The sequence below is a fragment of the Alosa pseudoharengus genome, unplaced genomic scaffold (assembly GCF_046254945.1).
Source record: "Alosa pseudoharengus isolate Yale_2024_CS ecotype anadromous, Long Island Sound unplaced genomic scaffold, YU_APseudo_1.1 YU_APseudo_1.1_scf_3, whole genome shotgun sequence".
NCBI lineage: Eukaryota > Metazoa > Chordata > Actinopteri > Clupeiformes > Clupeidae > Alosa > Alosa pseudoharengus.
In genome coordinates, this window is record NW_027468718.1 from 10,873,985 (window position 1) to 10,893,984 (window position 20,000).

General features: G+C 41.6%; 1 protein-coding gene across 2 annotated transcripts in view; it reads left to right on the plus strand.

The window, feature by feature from the left end:
* LOC143100183 (alsin-like) overlaps window positions 1-20,000 on the plus strand; it is a 60,507-nt gene that overhangs the window by 12,995 nt on the left and 27,512 nt on the right. For both annotated transcript variants that reach the window (XR_012981862.1, XM_076263155.1), the window contains exons 11-17: window positions 227-398; window positions 760-946; window positions 1,137-1,202; window positions 3,521-3,716; window positions 4,127-4,258; window positions 18,820-18,948; window positions 19,248-19,271. Coding sequence is in view for 1 of the 2 variants with exons in the window: in XM_076263155.1 (XP_076119270.1) it covers window positions 227-398; window positions 760-946; window positions 1,137-1,202; window positions 3,521-3,716; window positions 4,127-4,258; window positions 18,820-18,948; window positions 19,248-19,271 (906 nt within the window). In the remaining variant the exon portion in view is untranslated. The remainder of the gene's footprint in view (window positions 1-226; window positions 399-759; window positions 947-1,136; window positions 1,203-3,520; window positions 3,717-4,126; window positions 4,259-18,819; window positions 18,949-19,247; window positions 19,272-20,000) is intronic.

The window sequence follows — 20,000 nt, forward strand, 5'->3', positions numbered from 1 at the left end:
AATCATTAGCATGCTGCACACATTGAGGTATGTATCGAACCGTGGGTCACACAAAAACTCCTGAACTGCTGTGGTTTAGTTAGTGTTTGTGTTTGGCAGCAATCAGAGCTGCCCTACTCTGTTGGATCAGAACATCATGGGTTTCATCTCATATCTGTGTGTGTTCCTGTGTGTGTGTTTGTGTGTGTTTGTGTGTGTGTGTTTGTGTGTTTGTGTGTGTGTCCAGATGGGTTATCTGAGCAATGTATTTGGCGGCGGTCAGACCTGCCTTGCTCTGTCAGATCAGAACATCATGGGTTTCATCTCCACTCTGCATGAGCTCTGTGCTGCAGAGAGGAAGTTCTACTGCCACCTCAGCGCCATCAGGAGCCAGATACTACGCCCCCTACTGGCACGGGGTGGGTACTGCAATCTGGGAAGGATCATAAGGCAAAGGTCAAATAATATATGTCAGAGTTCAGAGTTCAAGAGATCAGTTCTGAGTCTGCCAGTTGTTGGTTATTTGGTAAGGTGGTTGAAGCTACTACTCTTGATTTGATTTATGCTTTCTTTTGTGCCATGATATTTTTTTTTTTTTGAGGACTACATTTTCTGCAGATATGCTCACATGGAGGCTTCCACAGAAGTGGATTGTCATTTAATAAAACAAGACCTGAAATGTCCACCTTTGAGGAAGAAAACAGTGGAAGTAGTCAAAAACATGCTATGTGAGATGGATCTGTGACTTCCTGTTTCTGCCCTCCTGTGATTGGCTCGTAGAGAGTGTGAAGGCGTGTCTTTGCAAGTCCTTCATGCTTCTGCAGACCCTGGCAGGAAGTTTCAGTCGGCTCTGTCACCTGATTGGTCAGCACTCCGTCTCCCTGACCCGCTTCCTGCAAAGAGAGAGGGATGTGCGGAGCCTCGCCATGCTCAAACAGACGGGCATCTTCCTGGACACCTATAAGGAGTGAGTAGGATATCCATTGACTAATCAGGCATGATCCTTAGTACTACTCAGTTTTGTATGGATTCATTTGATTTGATTAAATCTTTGTTTGAGTGTAATTGTCAGTTAGCTGCAGGACCTATGTAAGAACTGTCCTTTGTTCCTCACAACCTCTCATTCTCTCCCTGACCCCCCCCCATCTGTCTCTCAGGTACAGCAGCTCAGTGGGAAATTTCTTGGTGATGGGTGGCTTCCTAAGCCTGCTCAAACCCTTACAGTGAGTTCTTCCAAAGTCCTTTTAGGCAAGTCCCTCCACTCAGCGGCAATTTGACAACGCTTTTTGGGCACTCGTCGGGCATCCATTTCGGCAGAAAACACCGATCTTGCTCCAGCGGCGAGATCACAACACATGATTGGCACGATGTCTTCACAGCACACCATATGATTGGCTCAATGTATTCACATGTCGACGTTTTGCCGAGGAAGGGGTGGGATATGTGTAGACAATGGCCATATTGGACAAACTAGCCCCATGCATTTCTATGGAGTATTTTTGAGTGCTGTGTCTCCACATTAGAAAGTCTCTGGTTCTTCCTATACGTACAGTCTACGTCTGTTACCACTGTTACTACTATAACCGCCATTACCAACATTACCTCTAATGTTCCTCATTGCTGATAGCACTATCAATCGCTATATTATTAGCGCTTCTGCTAACAGGTGTTCACCTACCACTTCCCCTTTCTTTATGACTGATGGTGCATAAAATGAGTATTTCTACTGATGATATCACTTCCTCTTTAACTACTAAAAGGGATTTCATCAGATGGTTGACTAGTCCATTAATGAAATCACTAGTCAGTGCTGTAGACAGCAGTCATCTGGTCATGGACAAAATGGGTAAAGGATAGGTATTCCTATGTATAGAAGTGTTTGCTGAAAATGAGACTTTTTCCACAGTGGCATGTAGGTTGTGTACAGCTGAACTGAAGTACAATAATAGCACGTCTTGTATGGATAGCCATCTAAAGATTAAACAGCTCGCACTAGCAGTAATATTACCACCTGCTGCAACAGCTAGCACTAGCAGTAATGTTGGCACCTGCTGCAAATGCTAGCACTAGCGGTAATGTTAGCACCTGCTGCAATAGCTAGCACTAGCAGTAATGTTAGCACCTGCTATAACAGCTAGCACTAGCAGTAATGTTATCACCAGCGCACTGTATCAGTACATAACAAGTTGACAAGTCGACAACTATTATGAAAAACTTGAATGTGAAACCCCTAGTACTAACATCAGTATAGATAGATAGATAGATAGATAGATAGATAGATACTCTATTGATCCCCAAGGGGAAATTCAAGGTCAAAGTAGCATGCAGACATCACACACAACATGCACTTACAGCAGAAAAAGTAATATAAGTATATAAATATAAAAAAATCCACTGCACAATAGAGATAAAAAAAATACTAAATATACTAAAAAAGCTAAATCAAACATCCACATAGTGTGCTTAAGGATGATCAAGCATGAGGAACTTGCAGTGATAGGGCAGGGACTGAGCCTGTAGTTCCATATGCATGGTAAGGTGCTCTATGAGAGTGAGTGTCATGGTGATGGTGCAAATAAGTAAGTCCAACAGTGCAATAGTGCAAGAATAAAGTCTAGAGGCCAGCATAAAATAAATATGGACATATAAGAGAATAATATGTAGACAAGTAATATAAAATCTATATCAGTGCAAGAATAGGTTGAAGTAATAGGGTTACAGCCATTGGTCAAGTATTAAATAAAAAGTATTAAGTATTAAGTAGGCTACAGCCACAATCCAGGCTGTGGGAGGGAGGGAGGGGTTGTGCATATGTGCTAATATAGCATGTAAACAGTGTAGCAGTAAAACAGTAGGCTAGTGGATAGTACGTATGAAAACATGGAGAAGGTGGAGAGGAAGAAGAAGACTATGCAGAGAAGTCTATTTCTCCTCTACCCTTAAGTGAGGCATTGAACATTGAATACTATTACCACTACATCCATCTGATCACATCAACAACTCCTACTAGGATTCAGCCTGCTAAAGCTACAGCGCAACATCTGTGATGATGCTTAACTCTATTAGCCCTAGTTTCCTCACCATTACACTTCCTGCTATTGCTTCTCATGCTATTTCTGCTCAAGTAAATGAGCACTTTGACAACTGAGTGGAGAGAGTTCATACAGAGACTTTCTAATGAGGAGACACAGCACTCAAAAAATCCTCCATAGAAATGCATGGGGTTAGTTTGTAATGCCAATATGGCAGTTGTCTACACATATCCCGCCCCTTCCGAGGCAAGAAAGTCGACATGTGAATACATTGTGCCAATCCTGTGGTGTGATCTTGCCAATGGTGTTGGTGTCGTGAAGCCTTGCACACTTGCATTTCTGCCGAAATAGATGAGAGCCCAAAAAGCGTTACAATATGGCCGCTGAGTGGAGGGACTTGCATTAAATGACTTTGGTTCATACAGCAGCTTTATGTAGACTATATTAATATGCACTCTTGCTTGTATTTGTGTTTAACTGCATTCTTGCTCTTCTCTCTGCTCCTCTAGGGAGTGTTTTGGGAAGAAGCTGGAAGTTCTTCAGCAGCTGTCCGAGCCCAAAGACAAAGGTTCCTCTCCTGTCTCGAGTCCTGTTTCTAGTTCTGGTTCTGGTCCGGGTCTGCTGCAGTCCCTGCTCTACCTGCCTGTCAAACACATGCACCAGTATAGTCGACTCCTGCTGAAGCTGGCCACCTGCTTCCATGTGGTCAGTCACACACACACACACACACACACACACACACATACACGCAGGCATGCATGCACACAAAAACACACAATAAACACACGCGCACACACACACACACACATGATTCATCATCAAAGACACATGAATGTGTTTTGTTTTTGTGGTGATGATGGTGTGAGTCCCTGTAAGAAATCTGAGGAGTATTCTGTGCTCAATGAGCACTGCTCCCAGTTAGGTTTACTATGGTGATGGTGGTGGTTATGATGATGATGATGATGATGATGATGATGATGATGATGCTGTGTGTCCCTGTCAGGAGTCTGAGGAGTACTCTCTGCTGGATGAGCGCTGCTCCCAGTTAGGTTTACTATGGTGATGGTGGTGGTGGTGATGATGATGATGATGATGATGCTGTGTGTCCCTGTCAGGAGTCTGAGGAGTACTCTCTGCTGGATGAGCGCTGCTCCCGGTTTGAGGCTATAGCCCTGCAGCTGCTCAAACACAGGAAGGAGGCGGAGAAGACGCTGGACTTCTGGAGGAGCCTGCCCACCAAGGCCTCTGTGAGTGACTGTGTGTTGCCCCCTGCAGGTAACCCCCAGAACCTAGTCAACGTCAGCCGTTTCTCAGACGTAACCCCAGGCCTAAGCAGTTAAAACCTACGATACCTCCCTGGAGGTAATTGTAGATAGCAGGGACCTACTGTCGAGTGCAGTCGCACGACTTCCCTCTGCGGCGCAGATAACCTAAAGCTCCTATTTTTAAATATCCCCCTTGGAAGTTGATCAGGCTTCCGTGGTGGATTTATTGAGATGTTTATGAAATAAGGAGCGACTACGCCTAGGTCTCGAACAGTTGGCTAACGTGCGAAGATGTTTGACCCTAGAATTTATCTAGAGACACAGGTTATAGGCTACTTCTTGCTTAGGTTTTTAAAGAGTGGAGTTCAGTATAAAGTCACGCTGACCTAAGTCTTAGAAAAGACAGATGAATAACCACAGAAGAGACACGTTATCTTACCCTCCTGCTGGAATTCGTAGGAAAACCAAGAAAAGACAAAAAATACTGCTTGAAGAATTAGATGCCAAGGTTAAATAAGTTCTTTACTTTTCAGCATTTTGGTGATGATAACAAAATGCGGCGTAATATCCACTTGCAGGTTACAATGTTGTAAAAAGAGTAAATCCACAAAATAGGTAAATAGTAAATCCACAAATGGAGAAGAGATTACAATAAAAATGGTAAATCCACAAATGGAGAAGAAGAGAATATACGGAAAAAAGTCCTCAAAAAAGGAAAAAGTCAGCTGATTGTCATTCTGTAGTCACTCCCTGTCGGAGTAGCAGGTCTGATATCTGCAACAGGTTCCACGGAGTTTCGGTCCGCGACTCAGCCTGGCACGACGTCCAACACTTTGCTTCTCAACGAATTTCGGAGGACGAATTCTAACAACCACACGCGACATCATAAAGCAAAAACCCAGCGAGTTGAAGGAAGGAAAAAAGAAGAAGCAGCCCCGATCATTTAGTTCGACCCTTATTTATACTAGGTAGACTTGTCCTCCCCCACACATTCCTAAGGCAAATCAATCTTTCCCACGACAGTTTAGAACCTTCTAGAAGGTTCCCACGAGGGCTGGGAATATTCTCACGTTAGCTGGGAACATAGCTGGGAATATTCTCACGGCAGCTTGGGAATATAGCTGGGAATATTCTCACAATAGCTAATACATTCTAGAAGCCACTGATCTTACCCAACAATTTAAAATGACACGCATTCACATCCTTCTCCGGGTTACATTTCGGAGATGATACATTACATTCAGGTTTACAGATAGTTTCCAGAGGTTACACAAACAGTTTACATTCAATGGCAATTATAACCATGTGACACATTACATTTAGCAACATACACTTTTACAGTCATTAAGAGAGATCGGTTACATTCTTACAGGTTACAAACTCTTCACACAATGCAATCTGAATACATTCATTTGAACAGTTTAAGGCACTTTACTCATTTCACAGTTTTGAGACATACAATTCTTTTACATACATAACTCCCTAGACTTTACAAAGTCATGCTACTAAAATACTTGTAATGATACATTTCATTCATCGCACTTTATTATTTATTATGAGGTCATTGTTTGCAGTTATGGTTCATTTTCCATTCTTTTATTCATATTCAATAATCATCAAGTATTTCTGAGGTCAGGGTAATCTGGTTTAATAATCCTGCACATTGTTCAACATCTGCTTCAACACATTCATTCACTTCCACGCTTTCAGGTGATCTTAATTCAAGAGTAGGTTGCAAAGTAATTGGTTTAACATTACGATTCAATTCCTGGTCAGTTTCTTTCCTAATTTGTCTAATCATATTTTCTAGATCAGAGAGATTACCTTGATAGCTAGCGCTGAATCTAGCCTTTCTGCGTTTTCGCCTTGTAAGACGTATTGGTTTTGTGCTACCGCTCTGTGGTCCATACGGTCGGTGTTCTGGCAACACGTCACCCCCTACTTGGAGCACAGGGCGTAGCACAGAAGTAGGCACTGCGTAAGGAACTTCGAAGGATACTGGACCCCACAAGATGCCAATCCGGGCTCCAGTATGATACTGCAAAGAAGCCCAAGGGGCTCGCGTCTGATAATCATAAAAACACATTAACACTACACGGGTCACTGGATAACTGTACATAATTGGAATTTGTCGATATGGAAAGAGATTCCATGCATGCAAGACAGAAGAACTGATCAAATCAAATATATTATCAGGATATACTCCATTCATTATCAAGGGTTCAGGGCTGTGTGTTATTGCTACTACCTGTACGCAGCACTCGGGTCTAGCAGAAACGCAGATTCCGCACAGGAGGTAGGTATCACTCTGTCGTCCGAGGTCACGGTCAGCCTGGAGCAGAAGAAATAACGCTATACCTGCCCGGGAACATCTGACGTTGCTACACACCTGTTCTGAGACAAGGCTAGTTCCAGCAACACATCGGCCCAATCCGCCCGATATTCCGGGGTCTGTAGTGGGGAAGTCGGAGTCTCGGTCGGGACTATCCGATCGGTCTCCATCACATGGTCCTGGCTACATGAGGGAATAAATAAACATTTATCCAGTGCCCCTTTCTCTGATATGTGGATCGCTTTTCCAAATGTTTGTAAAGGTATCGAGTAGGCAAAATAATCACATGACAGTGAGCAAGATACTAAAGGCCTAGGATGTTTTATTGCTGATTCTATGTACACCTCGTCTCATTTCATAATTTGGATTCCAGGGATATTCCCCAAAATGCTTGCCATTTGTCCTCGCAGGGGTAACATTCCATAAACTAACTGACACAATGGCTTCACTTCCCGCAAATTCAACTCTTGAATAAAGTATTGCACCTGATCCAGTGACATTTCACGCATGCATTCAACACACACTTTCCCCACCATGGTTTCAAAAGCATTGTTCAAATAGTCCTTATGTTGGCGTAGTATAATAACGAGATATAGTATAAGGGCTACATGCAAAGAATCGGAGAGTGAGGATTCTGTCCGTTAACATGTTAGCGGATGCCAGTGTAGCACCACTCCTTCAGTAAATCACAAATAATTCAAACGTTCCCGCGCAATATCCTAGCAACTTCTCTCGCTCCTCAGTCATGTGACGCAGAACATGTTTACTCAACATTGGATAATGTAAAGGGGGGAATAACATGAATGGCCATAAACTATTTTACTTCCAATATTAGGCCATCCTATAGGTGCAACTTTACGCACCAGATATGTTAGGATAACGTCCAAAAAAAATTAGTCAAAGGTAACACATTAGGTCAAATAACAAAAACATCCTTTCCTACACGTTTCATTCTTCATGAAGATAGAGCATGATTAGTATTAAGTTGTCATGAAGTTAGCAAATATCCTACTGCTGACGGCAATGTGTTTGTGCGGCTGATTCCGCGAAGCAAATGAGCATGCATCAGTAACCTTATCACTTTCATCTTTCCCACCTATGTGTGGCGAACAGCCTTGTAGCTCATGCTCCCCAAAGTGGAATTTCTCGGGATAGTTAGTTTTTGCAATGACATGCAGATTAATGTGATAAGTAGCAAATTGTTAAACCCAAGCATACAAAATCATTAGCCTACTCTGTCTTAATATAAAGATGTTATCATGTTTGTCAATTGCTCTATGCTCACAAAATAATCGTGAGTCAGAGAAGGCCTATGCCTACTGAGATAAGAGTTTGTCTTACAAGTAAAAGTCCTAGCGCAACTTGGATACCCACAGCATTTACGCAGAGGGTCACAGGCAAATAGTCATAATAATGCTGACAACAATTACACAACGTTTAACATGAAGGTCTTAAGAATATTAAGAATAAAGATCTTAATATCGGATAAAGTTCCTTATTGGACAATGGGTTTGGACACATCTCTTTATCATTTAACTCTAGAAAGATAAAACTTGTTAACATTTCTGTAGGTCATAGCCTACCACAGCTATAAGATCCTCAATAACATTACAAATGTTATTCACTAAGGAGGCACAATATTTTACCCAAATAAGTATAATTAACTAAAACTTACGTATAGGTCTACTCGCTCTGCTTAAAGGAAATTTGCCCATGAAAGCGCGTCCTTAGTGAAGCCCGTCTCTGCGCGAGCTTTTTAATGACTATGACAAGAGGCGGTTGAGGGAGATGCATGGTCATGGAGGGTCTAGAAACATCTGACTACATTTCGTACCTACAACGAGCATCGGAGTCTCCTCCCTGCCAGTTATCCTTAGCCTATCTGCGTTGGGGTCATCTGCAGGACGAGAACCATCATGTCTTCTTTGTGTTCACTAGTGTTTCCAGGTTTTACTGACTTTTAGAGTATCTGAGATTGAATGTAAGATCATATCTCTATTAGTAAATGGGATACTTCCTTAAATGCATCTAGCAATTAACTGACGTTGTTAACCACGGTAGGCCTCTGCAGGCATCCCTTATAATGATATAACGTTATCTTCCACATCCTGTTTTGTAGTGTCCTCACACTGTCTCTTAATTACAACACTACTGGTCCATGGAACAGTCAAGTGAATGTCTATTTATTATTTTAACATTGTATACTAATGCACATCTAAATCTTGTAATGGAATAAGTAATGGTTGGGTTAGCAGTAAAACTGAATTGCCCCTCGGGGACTAATAAAGTTATCTGAATCTGAACCCGAATCAATACACAATTGGTTAAATATACCCAGAAGTTACCTTAGCCAAAACAACACGTGTCTAAGAACCTACCAGCAACTGGACACTTTGGATAAGTTATCATTATAACGCGTGTTTGCATCTTCTATTACTTACTACACGCGCATGTAACTGGCTACACTTCGCTGCATACTTCCATCTGCAGTATGAATTCTTACCACCAGGTTATCGTGTCACATTTCAATTCTAGTTATGCTTTCTTTCTAACATTCTATCTTATACTTCACCTATGAAAGTTATATCATACTAAGTTCAATAAAGATCATTGTTGTCAGGTAAAACATCTTTACCATCTTCCTGGGAATATACAAGATCTTTTGCATTTAAACATTCTCATGCGAATAGGGGAAAAAATATAAGAGCATTCCCAATTCCTGCCACACTAGATTGTGCTTACTAGAACGCGTTATGTCACAAGATTCCTACGATTATTTTAAAGTTTGATCATATTGTCTACCTATCATTTATATATACTGACATGATATTTTTAAATGAGCATGGCAAAATAATGTTTATTAATCACACGCTGTAACTCGTTCTTATGAAAATGTCACTTTCAAGCATAAACATAAATCATCTAGGCCTACTTTTACGCACAATGGATAAAAACATATCAAGACGCGGACGCGCCTATATGCAGATATAAGTCTCATCGAAGCAGTGTCATACATTAACCCAAATGGGGACGAGGTTATCGGGCATTCAAGGAAATATGAGTTAGAAAATCGAGTTGAGTTTCTACTTAAAAACTGTCGACGCACTCCATCTCAAATAGAACAGTAACCGATTAGGTATCTAATTGCCCAAAGTGTGGCTTTCGCCACGTGATATTTTGTTTCCTCTGCATATGTTATCAACGACTAAAGTTGTTGGTCCTATTCATCAACACCTTAGCAGCACAATCTGATTACGTTACAGCCTGGCTCTGGCTGCCCTAAATTACCTCGTAACACGGTTCTTCATCTGAATTTTTTGCCATAGCCTACATTTTACCGAGTCTAATATGGACCAATGCAACCTAGAGTCCATCTCAAAGCTTACATTGTAATTTGCCTAAACCAACGATCATCGAATTGTATTACATTGTAACATTCTCATCTGTATGGTTCACGGAAGACTATATGCGTATCTATTAGCAGAGTAGGCATAGTTAAACTCCGGAAGGGTACACATTCGTTTTCCGCATAACCTGAGACTTTAACACCAAGCAATTTAAAGTTTCTTGTTTCTGTCAATAAAGATAAACATAGGAAATATAAACGTGAGACTGGTATGTAATTCTGCAAGGGATTTATCTGTATGGCCGTGCGCATTCCTTATCATCTGATTAGATCCACGCAACCCCCACAGAGCTGGTCTTCGTCTCGCATCATTGCTCCCAAGGCTCCCATTATCCAAGCCTCGCTAGGGTCTCTGTTATATGTTACTATGCTTAAATTAATCTTGACTAGTTTACCTATAATATTCGATATGGCCAATGCTCCTCTAAGTCTCTTTGCTGGCTAAAGCAACCCATGAACGCGGGAACTGCGCAAGGTTTCATACCGTCCCGATGATTGAACAAGTAGAATAGTGGAGTTAAAATGTCTAAACGGCTACCAGCACATTGACACGATCTGATTCAAAATCATTAACCTTTTCTACATTGTTATAAGACAAAGACGTGCCTACTAAATAAGGGACTTCCACCCATTGATTCTAAGCGACGTGATAAGCCTGTGTTAGAGAAACCATTGTAACAAAAACGATGTGTGAGATCCCATGGATATTACAGCGCAACTAACCTAAAGTCGATCTTTCGGCTTAAAATATGAATTCAAATGTAAGGATTTAAAGATCCGCTGCTTTTAGTTTACTTTCTTTTAGATAAAACTTGTATCTTTACTTTAAACAATACACGGGTATTGTAAATGGGGATTCATTACGGACCAAGCCTCGCAGAATAATCAGTCTCATGTGATAGCAAAATCTGAAAATCACCATCGGGATCATACCATGATAGTCTATACGAACACTTTTAGAAATGCATATTCTTAGCATGGACTAAGTTACAAAGCATCAGTTACTCAAGGGGAAATAGTCACCACATGAGACAATTCCACACTAATTATCTTATCAGTATACTTTATCTCCTAGGTGTGGAAGCTAAGAACCACTATGAATGTGAATTACAACGTGATTATGGGTATCATCCTCAGTTAAAAACAGAATGCCTTTGCGGAGACAACTACCAGGGAAAAAAGTTTAGAAATTTCACTACCCCCACCAAGGGTCACAAAATCTGGCTCTGCCCTGACTCGACAGGCTAGTGACAGAAACCAGGACACCTTGGGGTAGAGCTCGAGAAGCTTATCATGCCAATTCAAGATTAATGTATTGTTGGTCGTACCTGGTACATTGTTGGAATTTGTCTCAAAATTGACCTTCCTAGTTTACGCACCATTCCCTTTGTTTTACGCATAAAATCTGAATACAACTTTCAGATATAGCCTACTGTTGGACAAGGGACATTATTGATCAATAGACATCTAAGCATCCCCCGCAACTTTGCGTAGAAGAACAAAAATAAAGAGTTATAGGCTGATTTGAACGTTCAACCTGTCCTGAATGAACTAAAACGCTTATTAAGATTCCCATTATGGACACAGCAGAATAGGTTATTATCCTAAAGTTTATTTTGAAATCTGTCTGTCTGCGAGTCTATAGCGAACTGCTTGCGCCCACAAATGAGCAGCCAGGTCATTACACTGCAGTAGTTTGATACGGTTGGCTAACCTCTCGTTATCTGTGGTTACTCCAATCCCCAGTAAAAAAGTTGTCTTTTCCATCCTTCCCAATAAAAACTTTTCATCTAATTTAAAAACTGCTGTTTACATACTTTGTTTATAAACTAGAAACCATAAGGCCCTGATCCTGCGAACATTAACCGACTATTCAAGTATATTGACGTGGTCCTGTACTTTCCAAACATTACCGACAGACGCATGTTTGACACTCGTGAATATCAGTTTAATACCCATTCTGAAACATAACAGACTTAAGTTACTTTACGAGTCTAATCATATTTTTTTTCTTGGCAGACTGGTTGCTTTATCAGGCGGACTTTTGACATCTGCTTTTTAAACAGTCTACGTAAGCAGCCTATTCCCTCCATTCATCTTTGGTTCGCTGACCTGAGTTGTACATTGAAACTGGGTACAGGCTAACTTTAGAATATTGGACTTACGCTTTCCTCTGGTTTTATTCGAATAGTCGTCTATTTCTGTCAACGCAACGAACGAGCCTCTTAGAATAGTTTTTTTTTTTAATAAAGTGTTTTACTCGCTATGTTGAACTTTCCCTCGTCGTCCTCGCTTCACAGCTTGTAACATAGACGGGTGTGACTGATCCTTATCGCCAAGAGTGGCCTATCTCTGCATAGCCTCGACTGTGTCCTGCATAACTCTGTTAAGCAGCCAGGGTCACAGAAACACATTTCAAATAACTCTCAAAACGACTAGAAGGGGATTTAAGCTAATGTGTTTATCACAAAAGGCTACAACTGTTTCAAAGAACTTTTCATCCAGTTCACGTATGGCATATCAGATAAACCCATCTTCCCGCAGCCGCACTCACGGACGGAGAAGGCTATCCTATATCTCTCCTGGGATCTAACTCCTAGAAAGTTTCTATTAAAACACGATGGATTCTGCATCATTTAGGTATTACACCAATGACAATCTGAAGTCATTGACGTTAAGCCTACGCTCTCAACACCAGTCGAATTAGTCTATACTTGTACTTAATGAATCAACATCACTTTTACTCACGCTCCCACGCATTCAAGCGGTGTGTCTGTGAATTCCATGCAGCGCACTAGTTACAACGTTCTGTCCAGCTGATAGATCTACTCGCATATCATCCATTCACGAACGGCGCTCTTGTTTATTAACACTGATAACTCTGCTCATTAGCTGTGCAAAAGCGATTGTGGGTTTAAGTTCTTTTGCGTAATAACATCTAGCAATAACTATCCATTAATTTATTGGATACCGTCGGCAATACATTATAGCAGTGGAACAACATGGGTCCTGGCCAGTAACCCACGCAGTGTCATCACCACAATGCATCCCCAAAAACTTAAGTTAGTTGTAACTACACAAGTTAATTGATACTTTGATCGAACAGAAACATTTTTTTTGTCATATATACTAAATACTACACACAACAAACTCGTCAATTATTGGAGTCGTAACAGCCAATGTAATTAAAGGCATTTTGATGAGTTGTAAGCGCTTAAGCACTCCTGCTGGTATCCGTACCAGTGATGCCTTCAGCCTATCTCCCCTAATCTCGGTGCTTATCGAAGGGGAGCGACCCCTCATAGCCCAACCGCAACTAGGGAGACGGCCATCGCAGTTTGAGGACTGGTAGTTTACCTGCAAGTTGTTATAGGCTACGTTTGAGTTCAGTTAAGCCATTCTGTCATTACTCGCTGGCTTACATTTTCTAATACGATTTTTCAATTAGCATAGGCTACTCGAAGCATTCTACAGTCCCAAACATTAGGGACGCGAATCTCGACTCGCAGTAAGCGTTTTTTTTTCTTCTAGATTCAGTCTCATCTCCTGATGGAGAACCTCATAAGCCTACGACAGGCTCAAAATAGGCAAACTCTGCCATCGCTAGAGCTGTTACTTTTAGTTTTACGCACGGATTTCCGCCTATCTTCCTACTACTGGTAAAGATGCCTTTAGAATCTATTCCCAAAAGTAAGATATTTATCCAATATATCTAACTTAGACTCGCATCTTCCTTTTCCAGGCAAGCGCGTATCTCGACGCTATTTGTTACTTTCCATAACTGCTTCTGCAATATCAGTGCAACTTCTGTCTGAGGTTTACACCCGTTACCCTCCTAATAGTCCGGAATATTAGGAACCGTCTTACTTTTACGGTCTCGACCCACGAACTTTCTGTAGGTGTTTTTGTCGAGGAATAACCACTCCCCTCGGAACTTAAAACAACAGTCACAACAGTGTTTTGTCTTACGCATTGTTTGTATATTATATTATCTAATATAAGTTCCAGAGATAACCACCAGGACCGTTATGTGTCTATCAGAACACACCGAATGCGACGGTTTAACACTTCTCCGACGCCAAAATTAGACTGATAATTAGAGTTGCGTTCTCAACATCTAATATTATTATCTAAAGGTCCTCCCGGGTTTCGGCACCATGTGTTGCCCCCTGCAGGTAACCCCCAGAACCTAGTCAACGTCAGCCGTTTCTCAGACGTAACCCCAGGCCTAAGCAGTTAAAACCTACGATACCTCCCTGGAGGTAATTGTAGATAGCAGGGACCTACTGTCGAGTGCAGTCGCACGACTTCCCTCTGCGGCGCAGATAACCTAAAGCTCCTATTTTTAAATATCCCCCTTGGAAGTTGATCAGGCTTCCGTGGTGGATTTATTGAGATGTTTATGAAATAAGGAGCGACTACGCCTAGGTCTCGAACAGTTGGCTAACGTGCGAAGATGTTTGACCCTAGAATTTATCTAGAGACACAGGTTATAGGCTACTTCTTGCTTAGGTTTTTAAAGAGTGGAGTTCAGTATAAAGTCACGCTGACCTAAGTCTTAGAAAAGACAGATGAATAACCACAGAAGAGACACGTTATCTTACCCTCCTGCTGGAATTCGTAGGAAAACCAAGAAAAGACAAAAAATACTGCTTGAAGAATTAGATGCCAAGGTTAAATAAGTTCTTTACTTTTCAGCATTTTGGTGATGATAACAAAATGCGGCGTAATATCCACTTGCAGGTTACAATGTTGTAAAAAGAGTAAATCCACAAAATAGGTAAATAGTAAATCCACAAATGGAGAAGAGATTACAATAAAAATGGTAAATCCACAAATGGAGAAGAAGAGAATATACGGAAAAAAGTCCTCAAAAAGGGAAAAAGTCAGCTGATTGTCATTCTGTAGTCACTCCCTGTCGGAGTAGCAGGTCTGATATCTGCAACAGGTTCCACGGAGTTTCGGTCCGCGACTCAGCCTGGCACGACGTCCAACACTTTGCTTCTCAACGAATTTCGGAGGACGAATTCTAACAACCACACGCGACATCATAAAGCAAAAACCCAGCGAGTTGAAGGAAGGAAAAAAGAAGAAGCAGCCCCGATCATTTAGTTCGACCCTTATTTATACTAGGTAGACTTGTCCTCCCCCACACATTCCTAAGGCAAATCAATCTTTCCCACGACAGTTTAGAACCTTCTAGAAGGTTCCCACGAGGGCTGGGAATATTCTCACGTTAGCTGGGAACATAGCTGGGAATATTCTCACGGCAGCTTGGGAATATAGCTGGGAATATTCTCACAATAGCTAATACATTCTAGAAGCCACTGATCTTACCCAACAATTTAAAATGACACGCATTCACATCCTTCTCCGGGTTACATTTTGGAGATGATACATCACATTCAGGTTTACAGATAGTTTCCAGAGGTTACACAAACAGTTTACATTCAATGGCAATTATAACCATGTGACACATTACATTTAGCAACATACACTTTTACAGTCATTAAGAGAGATCGGTTACATTCTTACAGGTTACAAACACTTATGGCATTAACTCTTCACACAATGCAATCTGAATACATTCATTTGAACAGTTTAAGGCACTTTACTCATTTCACAGTTTTGAGACATACAATTCTTTTACATACATAACTCCCTAGACTTTACAAAGTCATGCTACTAAAATACTTGTAATGATACATTTCATTCATCGCACTTTATTATTTATTATGAGGTCATTGTTTGCAGTTATGGTTCATTTTCCATTCTTTTATTCATATTCAATAATCATCAAGTATTTCTGAGGTCAGGGTAATCTGGTTTAATAATCCTGCACATTGTTCAACATCTGCTTCAACACATTCATTCACTTCCACGCTTTCAGGTGATCTTAATTCAAGAGTAGGTTGCAAAGTAATTGGTTTAACATTACGATTCAATTCCTGGTCAGTTTCTTTCCTAATTTGTCTAATCATATTTTCTAGATCAGAGAGATTACCTTGATAGCTAGCGCTGAATCTAGCCTTTCTGCGTTTTCGCCTTGTAAGACGTATTGGTTTTGTGCTACCGCTCTGTGGTCCATACGGTCGGTGTTCTGGCAACACGTCAACTGTCATCACTATCACGATAGGGGATAGCCCAAGACTTTTACTCAGGCTCAAACCCAAGGGTTGTCCTCAGGATTAAAAGTGCACTGCAAGATTGTCACCTTAATATAACCTTTACGAAGCCAATAAGATGGTAAACAAACTTGTAATAGGGGAATTGTTCACCTAGCATAGCGCATACAGCATAGCCATACAGCATAGAGTCGCTAACGAGAGAACCAGCTATGCAACTTCAAAAATATTCGACCCGCAGACACTCGGGAGAATCATAAAACATTATCTTGTCAGTAAATATAGCTCTTTGGAGGTAGTTTTTGCCTGTTGTTAGTCCTTTGCCTCCACAACAACAGCATTTGCATTGTGTACAGGGGGAACAAGCCACGAGAAGTAGGCTATTTACAATATCAGAGTAAAGAATAAATATATTACGACTCTAGGGGGAGCTCTACAGTCGCCAAACATGCCTGAAACTGCATAGTATACCTTTAAGGCTCAAGGCTCAGCCCAAGAGTGTTCCTCAGGTTTAAGCACTTGCGAACAGCCTCACTCTTCTGTTTCCACTCCGCGTCTAACAACGCTGTTCTAAAATGTCCCTACTTCCTGGAATAATCTTCAATGTAATATAAAAATGAACTCTCTACTTTCCTATAATCAATTCAGACACCAGGATTTTACTCCATAATGGAAATGCACCGTAACATTGCTCAATGACACTTCTCAGAATGACTGAAAAACCGTGTCTGTCTACCGGTTGCACAATGTGTACTCTCTGCCAGAAAACCCATTGTTGCCCTGTTGATCCTACTGGCTTTTAAGAGCAACGTTGCCCAACAGCAATGATCTGAACAGTCCACTGTGCATCCGCAAATTAAGATTTTGTGGTTTTAGGCACAGACCAGCTGGTCATTGTAAGATGGCACAACTAACAGAAGAATAGTAGTACTAGAAGACAAGGCGAAAAGATGTGTGCTCATTTACTCAAAACAAATTACAGTATGAGTGGTCTTAGCTGCTTCCTCCATGATACATTTCTTAAAGTAGCACAATGGTAGATTTGATATCTATGTCCCTTGGTATCAATATTCAGCACCATGTATCGCTAACGCCGTACCCAGTTAGTCAAACATGATCAATAACGTTCCCGGGCGTAGCCTGGCTCTGCCCTCCTACGTACTTCCGCTCAATTTTCATTTTCCTTCAGTGCGTCGTCTGGGTTTGCGGTATATTCGCGGGTTTTCTCCGGCCAATCTTTACCTGTCTAATCAGCGAACCGAGGTATTGGCAGAGAACGATGACGTTGTGATAAAACTTATTGTGATAAACAGAAGTAGCAACACCTGCAAACACACCATCAAAAAATGCAGTTGGAAAAATGCAAACATTTATTTACAGCAAAGGTACACCTACATACATTGTTTCCAAAGTTTAGACGAAGTAGGAAGTACCATCAGGAATCTCTGACCAATGTGATTGGTAAGGCTGGACCAATGATTTCAAAGTTAGTGCCCATCGCGATGCAAGTAATGCAAAAGTTTTCCAATCGAGAGCTGCCAGACTCTATTCACTTCGTGAAGAGTCTGGATATTTCCATGCTATTCTGGGCGTGCATTTGCAATGTCAGTTACAAAGTGCGATATGAAGCATTCTGGGCATGCATTGGTGATGCCATGGCAAACTTCATGTTGGGCAGCCGTGGTCCACTAGTTAGCACTCCGGTTCGAGCCCCGACCAGTGGGCCGCGGCTGAAGTGCCCTTGAGCAAGGCACCTAACCCCTCACTGCTCCCCGAGCGCCGCCGTTGAAGCAGGCAGCTCACTGCGCCGGGATTAGTGTGTGCTTCACCTCACTGTGTGTACACTGTGTGCTGTTTGTGTTTCACTAATTCACCGATTGGGTTAAATGCAGAGACCAAATTTCCCTCACGGGATCAAAAAAGTATATATACTTATATATATATATACTTATACTTAAGTCAGTGTAGCATCAGAATGAGTTTGCAGCTGTTATTTCAAGGTAAAATAGATGACATTGTGTTGCTTTGATACTGGAAGCTGGCTGTGAGTTATTGATAGCAGATGGGGAATGGAGAGGTGTGTCAGCATATAGATAGATAGATAGATACTGTATTAATGCTTTACAGAAAATTGCTCTTACAGCAGCTGTGTATTATCAGATCACCACAACACCCACATACAGTACTGCATCCAGCATACCACCACAACACCCACATACAGTACTGCATCCAGCATACCACCACAACACCCACATACAGTACTGCATCCAGCATACCACCACAACACCCACATACAGTACTGCATCCAGCATATCACCACACATCACATTATTGCTATTATACTACACATATCCCTACTGTGAACCAAGCCACTTGCTTAACTTACTACTGTCCACACTGCACTATATACACTGTACTGTACTGTACATATACACTGTTTACACTGCACTACCTGTCTATACTGTTCACATTGCACTTTTCTGCTTTTTTGCACTTCTGATTAGACGCTAACTGCATTTCGTTGTCTCTGTACTCTTATACTCTGCATAATGACAATAAAATTGAATCTAAAACACACACCTATTGCATTCAACACATGCTGAGCCTCCCCTACTGTATCAAATACGGTGTGTCTTAATGTTGGCCCTAAAGAGAATGAAACCACTCCCTCTTTACCCAGGATGCCTTGCGGACTCCGAGTCGGCGGTTGGTGTGTGAGAGCAACAATAAAGCCCTTACCCTCCAGAACACCGGCCGCTTCTCTGTCAACCGCTTTATCCTCTTCAACGACGCGCTTGTGTACACACAGGTACATGCTCTCACATACGCACACACACACTTACACACAGACACACACACACACACACACAGACACACACACGCACAGACACACACACAGACACACATACAGTACATATATCCACACACACACACAGACACACACACTTACATACACATACACACATATTTGTGCACACACAGGAGCAAAATAAACACATACGCATGCACATACAAATGAACAAACCATTATAAAGCAAGTCCAAATGATATCTGTCGATTTTTATTTGGTCTGTTGTTAATTTTTTGTTTGGCCGTGTCTTTTTTTAGGGCAACATTCCGTCTAAGAAGTTTGTAAGTACTGTACACCTGAGGAATGTGGTTTGTTTTCTCACGGAGGCCATTTGTTCCGCTCCTGGCTTTTGGCTCGGGCTGTTGACTTGATTAAGCTACTGGGTGTGAAGGCTTTTGACTAGGAGACTGTACTGCTTGACAAAGCTTTTCTGGTCTTGCTCTCTAAGCTCAAACACACACACACACACACACATACACACAGTAACACACACACAATACTTTTCAACAACCAAGTGGAGTTAGGCCCTGGAGTCTCGTTTCTTTTTTACTTTTGAGAGCTTTTTTCTGTCTTTTTCCACTGCTCTTCAGTATAATTTCTACTCACATTGTGTCACTTTGCTTTTAAATCTGTATGAGCTCCATTTTCTACCTAAGTTTCTCTCTCTCTCTCTCTCTCTCTCTCTCTCTCTCTCTCTCTCTCTCTCTCTCTCTCTCTCTCTCTCTCTCTCTCTCTCTCTCTGACACGTACAGTCACACACACACACACACACAGAGTCATAGTCATTGTCTCCATGTTTACTTACCTCTGGGTGTGGATTAGGGTTTAACTACCTCTGACTGCCAGGGTCTCTCTCTCTCTCTCTCTTTCTTTCTTTCTCTTTCTCTATCTCTCTCCCTCTCTCTCTCTCTTAACTCGACTGTTTGTTTTACTCTCTGCCTCTCTGCTGTATGTGTGTGTGTGTGTGTGTGTGTGTGTGTGTGTGTGACACACACCCGGTTGAACATTCT